The 13,888-nt window shown below is 34.7% G+C and overlaps 2 protein-coding genes across 4 annotated transcripts in view; one reads left to right on the top strand and one right to left on the bottom strand.

Moving 5' to 3' along the window:
• The window catches only part of LOC110037428 (tip elongation aberrant protein 1), a 70,791-nt gene extending 61,696 nt beyond the window's left edge, over positions 1 to 9,095 (top strand). The window contains exon 15 of one of the 2 annotated variants that reach the window (XM_020742076.1): positions 8,767 to 9,095. In XM_020742076.1, the coding sequence (XP_020597735.1) occupies positions 8,767 to 8,776 (10 nt within the window). In that variant the 3' untranslated portion in view covers positions 8,777 to 9,095. The remainder of the gene's footprint in view (positions 1 to 8,766) is intronic. The other variant, XM_020742075.1, reaches the window with a different exon arrangement.
• Positions 9,096 to 10,582: 1,487 nt separating this feature from the next.
• LOC110037426 (probable glycosyltransferase 2) overlaps positions 10,583 to 13,888 on the bottom strand; it is an 8,023-nt gene continuing 4,717 nt past the window's right edge. For both annotated transcript variants that reach the window (XM_020742073.1, XM_020742074.1), the window contains exon 2: positions 10,583 to 11,014. The gene's annotated coding sequence lies outside the window, so the exon portion shown is untranslated. The remainder of the gene's footprint in view (positions 11,015 to 13,888) is intronic.

Here is a 13,888-nt window from a genome sequence, read left to right as displayed (position 1 = left end):
CTGTTGGGTTTATCCTGATCTGGTGATACCCGAATTAAGATCAAATTTTGAGAAAATGACTGCCCCATAAAATTCATCCAGTAACTCATCAATCACAATAATAGGAAATTTGTCCAATACTATCTCCTTGTTTAATGCCTGGTAGTTCACGCAAAATATCTAACTATCATTTTTTTCTACACCAACAGGACATGAATGGAAAAAAGACTTACACTAGGCATAATCCCGGCATCGAGTATCTCTCAAATTAGCTTTTGTATCTCATCCTTGTGAATCTGGGGGTACCTGTAAGACATAGGAGGTAACCTGCTTGGCTGCTGGATGACTTTCGTAAATTATTGTAGGAGCTGCTGGAAACCTTCCAGAAACTCTACCAACTCTGAATCTTGAATCTGCTAGATGCTCTGCAACTTCGCCAAGTAATCCAGTTTCGCTCCTCGAATCGACTTGACCATGGTTTTGAGTGACACCATGGTTTTGCATAAGCTAACATCTTCTCTCAACACCACCTTACTACCCTGCATTTGGACCTCCATCATCAAGGACTTCCAAACCACCTTCATCTCTCGCAATGTTTGTAACACTTGATCTCCAAAATCACCCCTGTGCTGCTCAAATCTGAAGGAAGTCTTCCAACATCTATAGGTCATGTGGTGTCAGAACCAGCCTCTTATAAATTCCTTGACTTTTCTTCACCTTCCCTATCTCTACCATGACGCTGAAGCTCCCTGTAGTCACCAGTTTTAACCCTAGCTTCTCCATATCTAATTTGAGATAAAGTTATGTGTAATCTCGCTATCCACAAATACCATAATCAATTGTTCCCTGATCCGCCCCCACCTTCGTGGTGTGATTTAGTGTAAATCTCACCACCGAATTCAGGGGCAACTCTGCCACATCTAAATATAGATGCTTCTCCTCCACCGCTTCCTCTTCTGATTCCTTACTCTCTGTTTCCTTCTCTTGAACTAACATAATTTGAAGGGCGCGTTCCTTACAACAGTTTCTTGGGGCGTATGTCTCGTCACAGCGGTAACATAATCTTTTTGCTCTTTTATCTTGCACTTTTGCATCTATAAGGTGATTGAAACTACTCCGAGATGGGGTTTTGTATTCTTCTTTTTCAGCGTCTCTTTCTGAAATGACACTGTCTAGGTACTCGTTATCGTGGCTGTTAATGTGCTCTTATAGAATCCTTTGGTGCTACTGCCTTTGCTGGTCTTCTTCATCTGTTTCTTATCCTCCATCATCTGGCCGAGCTCCATCATTTCCCTTAATCCTTGCGGCCTCAATGGTCAAATGGCTACTCTGATGTCGGGCTTCAGACCTTTCAAGAAGTCTTCCAGTTCTGCTGCAGAAATCCCCCTCAACCTCCCTGACAAGAGCTCAAACTTATCTTGGTATTCCATAGCCGTCCCCTCCCGAGTCAGAGTATAAAATTGCTTGTGTAGATGTTCTTTTCGAATGACTCGAAAACACTCCAACAAGCAATCTTTAAACTCCTCCCATGAGTGTATCAGTTACTTTACCTCCATCCATTGGAACCAAGCTAAAGCCTTCCCCTCCAAGCATACTCCTGCTGTCGTGAGCCTCTCTTCCTCAGTCAACCCGTTGATTGCAAAATTTCACTCCACCCAATACACCTATCTATGTGCATCCTCCCCTTCGACAATTGGAATCTTCAGTTTCCCGACCCTGCATCTCCACCCCAACTTCCTCTCCCTCCAGAATTTTCCCCCATGTATCTAGGGTGAAACACCCTCTTGCAGTCATAAGCATATTCCACTCCCGATTCTCTCATTCCTCCATCACACTCTTCCGCGTCCCTTCCACCATCTCTTCTCCAATTTTCATCCCATCCCCCTCTATCAGAAGTCTCCACTCCCCCTCCTGTTGGAGTCCTAGGGGAACGCTCTCGTAGGTAGATGTTATCTTCTCCATTATTTTCTCGCTCGATCTCCTTCCCTTTTGACCTAACCAAGGATTACCTGATGAAACCTTGTTTGGGTTTGCAACTAGACTCGACAAAGGGCCCTAATCATCATATCCCACATTTTTCTTTTGCCTTGAAGTTCATCATTTATTTGACTTTCAATAGAAGAAAATTTGTCCTACATGGTAATGAACCTTTCTTTCATTCTAGATCGGATTTGCTCTGCCTCTCCTTATAGCACATTAACTTTATTTGTTGTCATCCTCTCAAGATCTATTCTCTGATATCAATTCGATATGCCTCAATACCAAAATCAGCAAACAAGATATTGCGAAACAACAATAGATAGGTGGAAGAAACACAGACAAGGGTTGCTCTAATGAAAATCAAAGGAAAACAAGCAAGATACAAGATTGATCTACTTTTTAAGAGGAAGATTGTCTCTCCCACACCCTAGACGTCCCTAGGAACACCACACGAAGAAAGAAACAACAGCCAAATAAAAACATGCCCAAAGAATGCAAACCTAGGTTATTCCCCTTAATAGAATCCCACAATATTTGAAAACTTTCCTTACAAACTTTCCCTCCAAACTCCCTCAGTTCCTTCTCCTCAATTCCTCCTCCTTGAGTTTTTGATTAGGGCTCTAGTTGACTCCATTTGCTCCCCTCTCTCTTCTGCTGCGGCAATAGGCCACTTGGTTGGGTGGTGTTCGACTGGTCCAGGAGGGACCGGTCCTCTTACACTTGGTACTGGATAGCTGATGCATTTGCTTTCACTTGGAAGTAGTGCTCAGGAATTGGTAAAAAATAAATGCACAAGCAATTTTTATTTATTCAAAGCTTTGTTGTCGTTTTACACCCCAACATAATGTATCTTCCTCAATCAATCATTAAATGTTCTCATGATTATGCTGAGCTTTTTGATGAAGAGCCAATAAAAATTGACAAGCCATAAAAACTGCCAATGTCAAATTTTTGTGGGGGTAACCACAATCAAGTTGCATCAACCTTCAATGGATCAGTGTGGATACCGTTAATGCTAATTTGGATTTCTTGAAATAGATGGTGACAATGGCATATTCATAAAGCATCTTATCGCGTAAGATAGTCAAGATTAACAATGAGTCTTTTAGATGATCGAAATGATTGACAATGAGTTGTTCAATGCTAAAATATTTTCGAAATAAACAACACAAAATGGCTAAGAAATAGTTGTAATATCAAGAGCATAAATCCACTTAGTTGATGAATGCTATGAGTTTTGAATGTTTCTTGCCACTCATCCTTGGCTCTCATTCAAATTTGATGATGGTCTTTTTGTAGATCTAATTTAGAGAATATGGTAGCTTTGTTCAACTTGTCTAGAACTTCTAATGCGGCATTAGAAATTGGTATTTTCCTACAATTTTTTTGCCTGCTCAACTTTATATATATATATATATATATATACACAAAATTCATTTTCTTTCTTTATCTGTAGTTACGACTGTGAGAACCCAATTTGGACTAGGGCTATATCAGAAGTTATTTTTAGATCTGGTCGTTAATAATTTCTTTCTAAATTTCATACTATTTTGAGCTTATATTGTGCATATCCTAGAATGAATTAATTGGTGATGAATATTGCGTTGCAGGGGTAGCTAGTATGAAAGTTTTGGTGGAATGATACCCTAAAATTATTTCAACAAATTTTGACTATATAAGGACTTAACAGTGGATAGCGTTTTGCACGTGCAACATGATAAAAAACATGCAATGATGTTCCATATTTGCGACAAGCTTCTTGGAGACTAATACACTATTGAATACGTGATAAATATACCTTTTTTAGCCCCTTCATATAGGAAGGGGGTAATTATTGATTTGTCTCATTCAGATTGTTTTTCGCATACTGCAGTGATTTAAATCTTTGATATACTTGTTGACAAAATGAGCGTCGTTGGTAATGTAGGTGCAATATCTTTTTATACGAAGATATTATCCTTACTTTCTTGATGGTGGGAATGTTAGTAACAACCTCCAGACCTTTGTAGCCCCCTTCAATTTGCATGTAACGTACTTAATAAAAATTTCAATATGCTAAAAAAAAGGCCAAAACTTGATACCAGATTAAGTAATCTTAGATATGAAAATAACAAATGAAAAGGGAATGCCTATCTTAAATTTAAAATCATCTAGCGTCCTGTCTTGCTGATGATATTGCTGCCATGGGGGTTAAGAGAAATAGTCGCCAACATTTATCATCGATTTCAAGAAGCATTGCTTGCACCCGTGCATTGAATTCACTTTGGAGCGCCATAGATCTCTATTTGTTGCAATGGTCTTGCTCATTACTTAAAGGTTGGCTGATTCACTGTTGTGGTTGTTGGGTGGGTGTCCCTATCTTTACTGAAGGCTTACTTGACCAAATTCTATGTGTCATTTACCGATTAGAGCTTCTAATTTTTATTCAAATCAAATTAAACTTCTTGCAGATTGAACCAATTGTGATCGCTATTCTGTGTTAGGAATTCACCATCCCTGACCATTGTCTTTGATACCCAAAATTACATAGCTAATAGGTCGGCATGGAGACAAACAAAAACAGAATTTTTAGGAAAAGTGTCCGATGCAACAATTCATCATTATTCTTTGCCATTAAGTTAGGATATATACATAACACTTTACTTTTTTGCTCAGTTGCAATCGAAAAAATAATTAAGGTATTTCAAAAGAAATCAAATCATAACAATGATTATTCTAGTAAAAAAATCAATAAAATGATTGTGAAAATAATAATGTAAAGTACAATTCAGTGAGCATAATCTGCATCCCCCATTTTTTTATGTTGATTTGTTTCGTGTCATTTATATAGTCCAACACAGTAGTAGTATAATTCTCGCTTACAACATCATCCCCTATTTAGTTGTAAGCCCACCTTATTCCTCTTTGGTATGGCCTTTTGGAAGAACAATACTCAATCTAATCGATCTATTGTCACTCAGACACTTTTAGTAGAAATATTGATCGCCATTTCATCCTGCTGACATATTTGCATGCTATACTATATTCTATATATATGCTTTGGTCATGACAAATCTCTTTGAAGCTTGAGTCATCATTTTGTTATAACTATAGCTTAGAAATTTATGTCAAACTTTACATGCAAACTAACTGATAGGAATTGAATGATTTTTCCACATAAATTAAAGCGAACAAATATTTTATTGCAAAAATATCAAACAACTCAACACAAATGCATAAGATAAGCACTTAGAATTCGAGAGGTAGGCATTCTCTCTCAAATCCTACAAGTCAGAGAGGTAAGAACTCTCTCCCAAACCCTGACCCTAAGACTCAAGACTCAATCTCTTGCATAATCCTAATTCTAAACATATTAGCTCTATTTATACTAAACATTAATAAATGACATTTCTAATTTTTTCTTTGGTTGATAAAGTCTAAATTTCCCTTAGGCGCCATCATAATATTACTTCCCTCCTAAAAAGACATCGTCCTCAAGGTGAAAAAATTGCTACTAAAGAAGGTCATATGACTCCCCATGCGGCATCATCCTCTGATAATCCTTTCTATTGATCATAAACTTTTAGTGACTCTCATCATCTTGAAATGTCGTCTTATGCACATCATTCGATTACATTCGAATCTGTTGACACTCTGACTTCAAGTTAATCCTAGGGAATACTGCTACCTCAAACAACCTGGCACGGACCTACCCCCCCCCCCCCCCCCCCCCCCCCCCCCCTCCCTCCTGAATTTTCGGAGTTAAAAGTTATATTGGCGCGTCTTTTTATTTTGCCCCTTCGAATTCATGTCTTAGCCTCTCTCAGTCACATATCGCTCTCTCATTTGACCGATCGGTGATCGGCCTCAGCGTTCTCCCTCTCTACGCCTGATTTCGTCGCCATCCCCAGATTCTAGGGACGCTGCGTGTGTTCAATTGTCTGCATTCGATCGGTAAGGGTCGGGTCTGCAACTGGCACCGTAAGGATAGGAAGGGGAGGCAACGACTATATGATCAGCTCATCGACAATCACCATGCAAAGACCTCCGAATCTCTAGTCCTTCACATTCTCTCCAATTCTGCGAGTCCTAAAACCTTTGCTTTGCATTGCAGCCTTTGAGAAAGGTAACCCTCTTTCTCACGCTTCATATCGCAACCTTTACTTCCTTTTATGAACATCTAATTAATTTGTTAGTTTGTCTCTCTTTCTTCTCGCATGCGAGCAAGCTGATTCTATCCACATAGACTAGTGGTTCATTTATCATTGAAATTTAAGAAATTTGCAAAAAAGAGAGTTAGTTAATGAGGACTCAATGGCATGATGATTTTCTCAAAAATTACATCCAAAATAGTAAACCATAGAGTTCAGTTTAATTAGAGAAGATTTAAGTCAAACCAACTAACCATTATCACATTGCTTAGCCAGAAAAGCATTAGATAATGTTACCTGAGTTAAGCATACTCAAGAAGAGAGTTTAACCAACTTAAATTCAATGTGGAAACATAATATGAATCTATAAAATTATCTTCAATGTGTAAACAACACATAAATATATTGATTCATTTGTAAAATCAAAATCAACAACTGTCAACCAAACAACTAATTAGTTGGCGAACTAAAGTATAAGCTAACAAGCAAAATAAAAACTGATTAGTTCTATATTTGGGATAGCCAAGTAAATCTATGATATGCGCATGAAATATATCGGGTAACAGTAAAAACGAAACTACCAAATTATGAATCTTAGCACACAATGGTTCCATAATTTAAATTTTATATAATAGAAATTGACCTACTCTCCTCCTAAGATTGTGGCAGCTTTTTGAAAGTAAATCTTTGAAATGATTACCAATTCTCATAATTCTGTAAAATCTCATATTTCTACCATCTAAATGACTAGTGATGCAGTGAATGCCTTGCAGGCTTTGATGATATGATCTATACAGAAAATTTGCTGCAATTTGATACTGATGGTATTATTATTGTAATATAAGAAAGTGAGAGTATTTTATTGTTTATTGCTAGGTGCATTAGATGGCATATGTCATTTACACATTGTATTAAACAAGGATTTATATTTCTTGTTTACAATTCCATGCAAGCATGACATGGTTGGTGGTGGCTATGGTCATATTTATACTAAACTCTAATTCAAAGAGAAATCTCTCCCAAACCCTAATCCTAGGACTCAAGCCCAATGTCATGCGTAACCCCAACCCAAAGCATATTAGTCATATTTATACTAAATAATAATAAACGACAAATGACTAAATTGCCTTTAAGCACCTCATAAAAATAATATCTTTTTTAGAATTTCTTTTCACATCTGAGATGTTATTAATTAGGGGGCTTGCACTCATGGAATGAAAGAAATATTGTTTAGTATTTTTGCTATTTAAGGGAAATCTCTAAGGTTCTCAATTTGCTTTTCATTGATTCTCACGACTCATTAGGAAATATGATCTTTATTACACAATGACCTCTATCCTAACCAAGGAATCATGGTGCTATTGAAGCCAACATATGTCAATTATTTTTTTGTAAAGTTGATGTCAAGTTAAAAATAGGCCAATACTGATATACACTTAGGTTATCCAAAATCCATAAACTAGTTAACTTGTTATTGGTAACTTAGCAGAGGTCTGCTAAGGTTTAGCAGTGGTCTGTAAACTACTTGAAAATTAGCTCAGACTTGGCTACTTTATGGCCATTGGTATAGGGGTTAACAATCATTTGATAACCTAGCAATGGCCTGCTTACTTCTTAAAGATAATATGCTATCCTTTTCTTTTCTAGATTACTGTCTAGCTTGCCTGTCATGCGCTTTCTTGAACTCAAGTATGTGTTGTGTTGGATGGGTTTTGTCTGACACAGATTTGGATTGATTAATGTTTGGCTAGGTAGACATGGGTAGACCAACATTTAACTTAGAAGAATTTCTTGTTCCTCTAAGTTGTTAGGGAAATGAGCATTTTGAGATCTTCCTCAATGATGGTCTTTCATAGGGTTGTTGATGTAAATCCCCTTTTGAGACACCAATTTGAGTAGACCCGAAGCTATCATGATCATTCATACAAACAATTTTTTGGAGTTTTAAAACAATAACTTGGACTTCAACACGTGACACTTTTTGTAAGATTTCAAGATTTCACATTATCATTACCAAGTTTTTGTAGTATTTAATAGCCAGCATTTTATAAAATAATTTTTTCATCGGGTTTTTACATACCAACTATCCCAAACAATAAATGTATTATTTTAATGATCCAAATTTTAAATTATAACATTTTAACCATTCAAAACCTCAACTTTAAACCTTCATGAGTGGGTTTATGAGCGTGGTTGTAATGAAAAAATGATTAAAATATTATATTTAAAGTCTGGGTCATTGAAATATTATATTTAATATTTTTGGTGGTTAATATGTAAAAATCCCCTTTTTTTTAATAATTATTTGTGCTATTAGTGCTAATATTAGTGTACTGTCAATTTATTGGTTCCTAAATTTTTTTTGACAATCTTCTTAGTGGAACTAGTCACGTTATTTCTCATTAGGTTTTGGCTTAACCAAAGAAATCTAATTTTTCTCTTTCAGCAACACATCTTCAAAAATTAATAAATTTGTTAAAGTTCATCCCTTTTCTAAAGTAATAATTTTTTTAGCTGTTTTTAATATTGTTAAGTCATATTCATAATTACTTTTTTATATTGTTTTTGTATTTCTTTTCCTTAAATGATGTAACAATTTTTAGAAAAATATTTTTTTAATGAAAAACTCTAGTTGATTTATGCGTCTAATTACTTTGTCATTTGATTGGTTTCTCAGCTCCGCATGAGCGACATTCCAACCCTGCTTCACGAATACCAACGGCTAATCTCAAACTGAACTGAATAGGTGGTCATTACATTCGGATCTATTCTTTAAGAAGACTATCATGAGAGGTTCCCTCAGCTTCTTTTCTACTTATTACTACCATATTTATTCTCCAAAGTGCTGAAAAGTTGTTACAGTGGTGTAAAATGGCATGCTTTCAAAGTAACTCATATTATCAAGTACATATTTTATTTGTTTAGTTGCAAGTGTTTATGAGGGTCTATTTGTGTTCATTTAATTTTTAATCGAAAATGCTTTGTTATAGAAAGCCCATAATAAAATTACTACTGTTAACTTTGATTAATAAATTTCTTTTTCGTGGCCTTGAGCTACCAAAATATGTACTTCTGTTGATCACTTTTTTTTAATATGAGAATTTATACGTTAGTAGCATTAAAAACAGCCTATTTAGAGAGAGAGAGAGAGAGATGCTCTGAAGAAAAAACAGCCATTAAGAGGAGAAAATATTACATCCGGACTCCAGACGCAATTTGCGCCCAGAGTCCAATGTTGGGGCGCCACGTGTCAAGTGGGCCTCACCCAAATACACTGGCACTAGCCAGTGTTAAAAGCGGCGTGATCACTTGACATGTGGTGCCCCATCATTGGATTCCGGATGCATCCGGAGAGAAGTCCGGATGTAATATTTCAGTTTACAATTTTTCTTTGCTAACCACAATGTTCTTGTATGGGGGTATTAGTTTTCATTCGTCCATCTAGTTTCTCTATCACGTTTGGAACTTCCTTTGTAGGTGGGATGAAATGTTCCCTAATCCTTTCTTCAATCATCATATTTTTTTCCGCTAAACCCTTTATTATAGGATTAAAACTCTGATAAACATCATATCTAGATCTAGCATCAAGATGAAGAGATCAATTGGCTGCAACGATTTGCGACGTAGGTCATCACATTAATTTCATTAGCAACCAAAGTCATTATTTGATTGAATTTCAGATCAAGTACTTCAGATAGTAAATTAGTTGGTTGCTTTTAGACTTTGTGACGCTACTATATTATATTTTATTAGTCATTTAACATACAAGATACTTCAAAGAATACCCGATCGTTTGACTACAAGCAATTGCTACAATAAATAAAATTTTCTTATCAGTTAAACTCATAATTAATCTTCAAGTTGAACAGAACCTTTTGTCCTGCATTCGGTGGCAAATGTCAAATCATTTCTAAAAGATGAGAAAAGTTAAGAGAATGAAAAAGCTGATTGTATGATACTTTGGAAATAAATTATTCATATTAACTCAATTCCTTTAACGTGAGTTAACAATATTTTGCCAGAAGGTGCATATGATAAACATTTATTTGCAACAATGAGGAGGAATATAATAAACGTCTGTGTCCGTCTTCTGATTGATTACTTGAAACCACACCCATAAGCCACAGAAAATATATCAGAAAATAGAAATTGTATAAGAAAAGCAGCATGCTTTTGGAAGCACAGGTTAAAGAAAATTACATTTATCATGCCATTTCTGGCTTCTTCCTGTAGCAAATTAGGCGCTGAATATCAACTGGATAAGTTGCTGTTTTCATTTTAAAGTTTTAGAGGTAGAGATTAAAAAATAACCGATGATGAACGTGAAGTCTGCTCGGCTGGAATAGCCCAGAACATGTAGCTTACCCTTGGCAGCATTATCTATAACAAGATATTTATAAGATCTCTAAAGCAGTGGAAGTATGATGAAATTACTCGTCCACGAAATTTCACTACTTTGGTAATGGTGGGAGAGAAGTTTAGAGAAAATATAATTTAGGTCTTTAAGATTCAAACCTCTTTTCATACAAGTCAGCATTTCCTTCTACTTGGATCCTCATATACAATAATCTTTTATAAAGATCCTTACATAAATAGGTATCCAAGTAAAAAAACAAATAGCCCCACTTTTACAGTCAGTTGCCTCTAATTATTTTAATGCAATAATAACAAGCCCTTCCCTCCTAATGCAACAATCTCCAGACGTCTCACCATCACTTGTAATTCCAAACCAGCTTGCTATGAAAACACTATTATTGTCTACTCTCGCTGCCTCCACTTCTTATGTCCTTTCTTCTCAGATGTTGTTTGATTTAATGCACAAAGGTTGGAGGAAGCACGAGCTTAAAATCTCAGTCTCATTTCCAAGCTATCTGGCTTTGCAATCGAGAGAGCTCTTAAACCTCCCCCAGAGAAAAACCTAAGCTCTGAATAAAAGAGATGAGGGTGAGTTTTAATCTTAAACTTCATTATCATATAAATTGAAGTAAAAAAAGTGTTGCATAATCTAATTTATGGAATAATTTACATTTTAGAATGAAAAAAAGATCGCAATGGAGACAAAAAATTAAGGTAGGGAATGATGGCGAAACCTACTGTTATTAGTTAACTCAATGTCAAACGTAGTCCAAACATGAAGAGCCTGCTTGATATTTAACAGTAATTTTATAGTGAATAACTTATTACGGAAAATGATGGATTATAGCACATTATGACATTCACAAAGATCTCAATGTCAATATATGATGGATACTGATCCAACATTTCCAATAGTGGCAAATCCCCTATAAAATATTTTTCAAAATATAATACTTAAGACAATTTCACAATTTTCTTTGTTTGATGAAACAAATTGGCTATAAATTGGAGTTTTCAATCTATAAGGATGAATCCTTAATAGAAATAAAACATGATCATTGGCAATGATAATTTCTTTCATTTACTATATCAATATAATAAAATGTGTCTATAATTAGCAACTTCTTTGGCTCCAAGATTGATCAAAATCATACAAGTTTTTCACATGTATCCGAAATAGTTGTAATAAAATTTAACCTATCGACCATTTCCTTTAAGATAACAACAATAACAACAAGCCATTATCCCATTAAGTGGGGTCGGCTACATGAATTTTTTTCTCCATTGTGTCCTATTGAGTGTCATATTTCATTTAGTTCTAATATATTAAGATCATTTTTTATACAATATGCACAAGTCTTTTTAGGTCTACCTCTGCATTTCTTAACATAAATCAAATCTAAAACATCTCCTAACCGAATCATCAGATGGTCGACATTTAATGTGACCAAACCAACTAGGACAACTCTCTCTAATCTTTTCTGCCACTAGAGCTACACCAACCCTTTCACGGATAGATTCATTTCTCATTTTGTCTCCAAGTGTCGAGCCACTCATCCACTAAGCATTCTCATCTCAACAACAATTAACTTTGGTTTATGCTTCTTCTTTAAAGACCAACCTTTTGCTTAATAAAGCATTACAGGTATCATCAACATCTTATAAAACTTTCCTTCAAGTCTAAGCAATACGTCTCTAACACACAATATGCTTGCTACATTCCTCCACAACTAACCAACCCAAATTCTACTAATAACATTCCCATCTATATCACCATCACTTTGAACAATAGATTCGAGATATCTAAAATGTTCACACCTTTTAATGATTTGATCACCCATAGTTACAAATCTGTCACTAGAGCTACTACTACTGAAATTATATTCCATGTATTCAATTTTATATCTACTCAAATGAAGGACTTTAGACTCCAATGTAAACCTCCATAATTCACATTTGCATGAACTCTTTCTCTAGGCTTATCCACAAAAAGGATATCATTAACGAAAAGAATACACCAAGGTACATCCTCCCATAAATGTCTAGTAATAGTATCCATAACTAAAGAAAGAGGATATGGGCTTAAAGTCGATCTCTAATGTAGTCCAACTAAAATACAAAAAAAGATATGTGTTTTTCCATCAAAGCTCTTAATAAATGTATAACTTCCATAATAACCTTCCATAATAGGTCCATAATAGGCTTGCCCGACATAAATCCAAACTGATTATGAGAAATCTTTGTATAACGTCTTAACCAATGCTCAATTACTATCTCTCATAACTTTACCTCTATAATTTGCACACTCCTGTGAATCCTCTTTATTCTTAAAATTGGGGACCAAAATACCCTTTCTTTATTCAGTCATCTTTTTATTTTTTAAAATAATATTAATGAGTTGATTAAGCCAAGAAACTCCAAAATCTCTTATATATTTTTAAATTTCAATTATGATGTCTTCAGATCCTATTGATTTTTCACCTTCGGTTTTCTTTAATGCCTCAACTTCCTTTTAACTAATGCAATGGTAATAAAAAGTTTCATTATTATTAATGATATTTAGATCATTAAGGTAGATTGTATTTTCAAAACCTTCATTAAAAAGTTTATAAAAATAGGTCACCCATCTATTTCTCTAAGAAAAACACTTTTTGATTGTCATATTTAATACACTCTTTGTTGGAATTAAATCTTTAGTTTTCTCTTCACTTTGTTTGGCTAGTTTATATATATATTTTTCAGCATCTTTAGTATCTAATCTACTCTCATTTCTTCTAAGACAAGAAATAAAAGTAATAGTGGCAAGTAAATGACTATGGTCCTTAATCAAGCAAAATATAATAATTAAATAATAATAATAATAATAATAATAATAATAATAATAATAATAATAATAATAATAATAATAATGGTTGAATGCATTTATAGCTAAAATATAAGGAGAAAGTTATAACAAATAATAAATTTATGTTTTTTTGCCCTTATATTTCAAATAAGCAAAAATGAAGAAAAAGAGCTTCATTCTCTTTTCAGTAGCTCATGTTTTATCCCTTCAAACTACTGAATAAAATATAATGCACTTTTGCGAAATCTTCATGCAATAGACATTGCTAAGCTTCATTCCAGCTTCAGCTGCACGCATTAGTGCTATTTCTTCTTACTCATTAGATCTTTGTTTAAAGTAATTAAAAAAAGAAATGAATTCTATGACTTGTATATGGCTATCAAAACATCTCGTTCGCGAACAGCACGTTCGCAAAAAGCTCGTATTCGATTCGTTAAAAAGCTCGTATTCGATTCGTTCGCTAAGCAAATGAGTCGAACACAAATAATTTCTTTTGCGCTGGATATATAAACGAGTCAAACACGAATACAGATTTTTTCGTTCGTATTCATTTAGTTGTAGCTTGAAATAATTGTAATTATATATATATATATATATT

Source organism: Phalaenopsis equestris, unplaced genomic scaffold, assembly GCF_001263595.1.
Source record: "Phalaenopsis equestris unplaced genomic scaffold, ASM126359v1 Scaffold219150, whole genome shotgun sequence".
NCBI classification, from domain to species: domain Eukaryota; kingdom Viridiplantae; phylum Streptophyta; class Magnoliopsida; order Asparagales; family Orchidaceae; genus Phalaenopsis; species Phalaenopsis equestris.
The sequence above is the reverse complement of the archived record's forward strand: the minus strand, read 5'-3'. Positions and strand labels throughout refer to the sequence as shown.